This window comes from Hippopotamus amphibius, chromosome 1 (genome assembly GCF_030028045.1).
Source record: "Hippopotamus amphibius kiboko isolate mHipAmp2 chromosome 1, mHipAmp2.hap2, whole genome shotgun sequence".
Taxonomy (NCBI): domain Eukaryota; kingdom Metazoa; phylum Chordata; class Mammalia; order Artiodactyla; family Hippopotamidae; genus Hippopotamus; species Hippopotamus amphibius.
This window is the reverse complement of record NC_080186.1, coordinates 163,325,196-163,328,368: the sequence shown is the minus strand read 5'-3', so window position 1 is coordinate 163,328,368 and position 3,173 is coordinate 163,325,196. Positions and strand designations below refer to the sequence as shown.

Below are 3,173 nucleotides of genomic sequence, written 5' to 3'. Positions count from 1 at the left end.
AAAAGCCACATCCACCACTTCAAAAGTTTTGCCTGTAAAGGATAAAATTCAGCACGTCACTACCAGGGCAACAGCAAGGGGGAAAAAACAACAACAAAAAAACCACCCCCAGAACCTTTTAAAAGTTTCTCCAAGTACACATCAAAAATTAAGAATTAACATGAAAAATTTCCAACTAATATCCCTTAAAACGGTATGGAATGGATCCTAGAAAAAAAATGTTAGACATGTACGGTCAAACACAATGATTTATTAAAAATAAAACGTAAAAATGATTTTTGTACATATGCAAATTTCGGGCATGGGATCCAAGGAGATTTCATAGAAAACGCTGTAGCCTGATATCAAGTCCTTACAACAAAGTAAACTAACCCCCCCAACCCCCGCCCAGGTTTTGCTACAGAATCAGCAAGTTCACTCCCTCCCCCCCAAAAAAAACACAAATTAAAACAAGACATTTTGCTAGTATAAAAACGACCAAGGTCCAAGTAATAATAAAAAAATAGAGTCCATCAATGACTGTAACACAAAAATGTGTATGTGGGGCCAAGTCCATCTTCAGAGGGAAACGAGAGGTGGCAGGCAAACAGGGCAACACACCCAAGGGTAAGCAGCCTTAGAAGTGGCTTCCCCAAGGGCAAACTGGGGAAGGCGGTGGGAGGGGAAAGGACTTACGAGTTGACCCTAGTTGGGTGGTTGAAAAGAACTACCCCTATAGCCACCCCCAGGCATTAAAAATTTTTTTAGAAGGAGCTGCCTCCATAGCCACCCCCACCGCCATAACCACCTCTGTAAGGTCCACTGTTACTGCGACCTCCCCAGCTGCTGCCTCCTCCACCGCCGCCGCCACCGCTCTTCATGGGCCCATAGGAGGACTGGTGCTGGCTGTAGCTGCCGAAGCCGCCGAAGCCGTTACCATAGTCGCTTCCACCGTAGGACGAACCGCCTCCGCCGCCTCCGTAGGCGTTGTAGCCGCCGCCGCCGCCGCCGTAACCACCGTAGCTGTTATAACCGCCGCCGCCCTTAGACAGGCCGTTCTGGTCACGACCACCGCCCCGACCCCGGCCGCCCCGGCCGCCCCGGGAGGACCGGGAGCCGCCTCCGCCCCCGCCGGAGTGGATATCCTCCTTGGGGACAGCCTTCTTCACCTCCACGCGATGGCCCTGGATCGGATGGAACTTTACCACCGCGGCCTTGTCTGCCGCGTCGTGATTCTGAAAATACACGAAGCCGAAGCCACGCTTCTTGCCGGACTGCTTGTCGGCAATAATCTCGGCCTTTTCGACGGTGCCAAACTGCGAGAAGTGCTCTATCAGGTCGCCCTCGGCCACGTCTCCCTTAAGGCCCCCGACAAAGAGCTTCTTCACCTTGGCGTGGGCACCCGGCCGCGCCGAATCCTCCCGGGACACCGCCCGCTTCAGCTCCACCGTGTTGCCGTCCACGGCATGGGGCGACGCGGCCATGGCGGCATCGGCCTCCTCCACGTTGGAGTAGGTCACGAAGCCAAAGCAACGGGAGCGCTTGGTCTGGGGGTTCACCACCACCACGCAGTCCGTCAGGGTCCCAAAGGCCTCAAAGTGGCCGCGCAGGCCCGACTCACTCGTCTGCACGTTGAGGCCGCCGATGAACAGCTTACACAGCTGGGAATTCTCCATCTCCACGGCCCGGGCCTTCCCCCCGCCCTGCGAGCTCCGAGGTTTCGCCGTCGCCGTTACCGTTGGCTAAGGCTTCTTCACAGCTTGGGCCCAGCCGTCGCTGGAGCCGCCCCCGCCGGTCACCGACGGGGAAGGGAAGAAGGGAAGGGAAGGGAAGGAGGAAGAAAGGAAGGGGAAGGGAAGGGGAGAGATGCCGGCTACAGGGCGAGCCGAGGAGATTGGAAAGCAACCAAGGCCGCCGCTACCGCCACCGCCACCTCCGCTCCCCTATCTGGGCACCACACAAAGAGGCCGCTGAACGCGCGCGCACCCTCCCCGAGGCGTGCGTCACCGACGACGTACGGCAGCCCAGGGCTGCCCGCCAATCCCCGCCTCGCTCTCATTAGTCCCGCCTACCGCGCCGCAGCGCCGCTCTCGGTCACGGACTCCCCGCCCTCCGCGGTCTATTCAAGCCCTGGGCCTGCGCTGCTCCCGCCACCGCCTCTACCGCCCCGCTTTCACTCCCGGGATCCCCAATGCGCCCTGACTATGGACTCTCCCTGCCTTCGCGAGCCTCTGCGATTCATTTGCCCCCAGCCCCGCGGCTGTTCCCAGTTATTTTCCCCCTCCCCTAGCCGTATCCCCTTGCCAAACTCTGCAGTGGCGTTCGCGCCAGCCCCTTGAGAGACGTGTCAGTTCAGCCAATCACAGCGATCCGCTGGCACCCACTTCCGTTTTCGGCAGCTGCTGGACGGGCGCGCTCCCCCGTGCGCGCTGGCCGCGGCGCCCGCTGTGTGCAGAGCTTGGTAGCCACCCCTCGCGTCCTCCCGCCCTGGGCTTGCCGCGTGGGGGGGGGAGGTGGGAGGTGAGCGGGGACGCGCTGGGGGCCGTTCCCAACGGATGAGGCCTGGGGCGCCACGCGCGGGCTTTTTGAAAACTTAACTGTTGGGGTTGGGGGCCTGGATTTACCCGCCGCGTTTTTGCGGGGCCGCTACAGCTGGTGTCCTCGCCCCTCCCGTCCGCACAAAGATGGAGGGGAGAGGCCTGGCCAGGGAAGGCGGTTATTAACCGTTTATAGTGGGCCCGAGGCGCGATTTGACTAAAACATTGGCACGTGGCTCTGCGCAAAAGCGAGCCCGAGGCCGTGTGAAAGACAGCAGTGTACCGAAAACGCTTCAGACTTCCCGACCCAGGGGTGGTGCGAGACCCCCGCCACCCTAGGCCTTCCGTGAAGCCTTAGCACGACGCCTTTCTCAGCCTCCCTTCGCGCAAACAGCGGACATTTTCATATTGCCCCAGTGTACACATCTTAAGTGTTTACGTTATCTGTGCGGGCTTCCTTTCCAACTAAAACGTTAGGTTTTTAAACGCGTCTTCAATCGGACTGGGAGCTGAGGGAGTTAAACACATGAACATTGTATACAGGTATCACGCACCCCTGATAACTGCCTTATGGACCCAGGTGGGAATGCAGAAAGCTACAATGGCTTCCGTTTATTGAACCTTTCGTGTGCCAAGCAAGATAAAAGGAGTGTGACA

The 3,173-nt window shown here is 58.4% G+C and overlaps 1 protein-coding gene across 1 annotated transcript; it reads right to left on the bottom strand.

The window, feature by feature from the left end:
* Positions 1-230: 230 nt before the first annotated feature.
* Positions 231-1,955, bottom strand: HNRNPA0 (heterogeneous nuclear ribonucleoprotein A0). Its single transcript, XM_057734241.1, has one exon. The coding sequence runs from the start codon at positions 1,653-1,655 to the stop codon at positions 744-746; it is 912 nt and encodes a 303-aa protein (XP_057590224.1). The 5' UTR covers positions 1,656-1,955; the 3' UTR covers positions 231-743.
* Positions 1,956-3,173: the final 1,218 nt, after the last annotated feature.

What these genes read in the sequence shown, in the direction of transcription:
- HNRNPA0 (XM_057734241.1), bottom strand. Translation starts at nt 1,655, where the DNA reads ATGGAGAATTCCCAGCTGTGTAAGCTGTTCATCGGCGGCCTCAACGTG.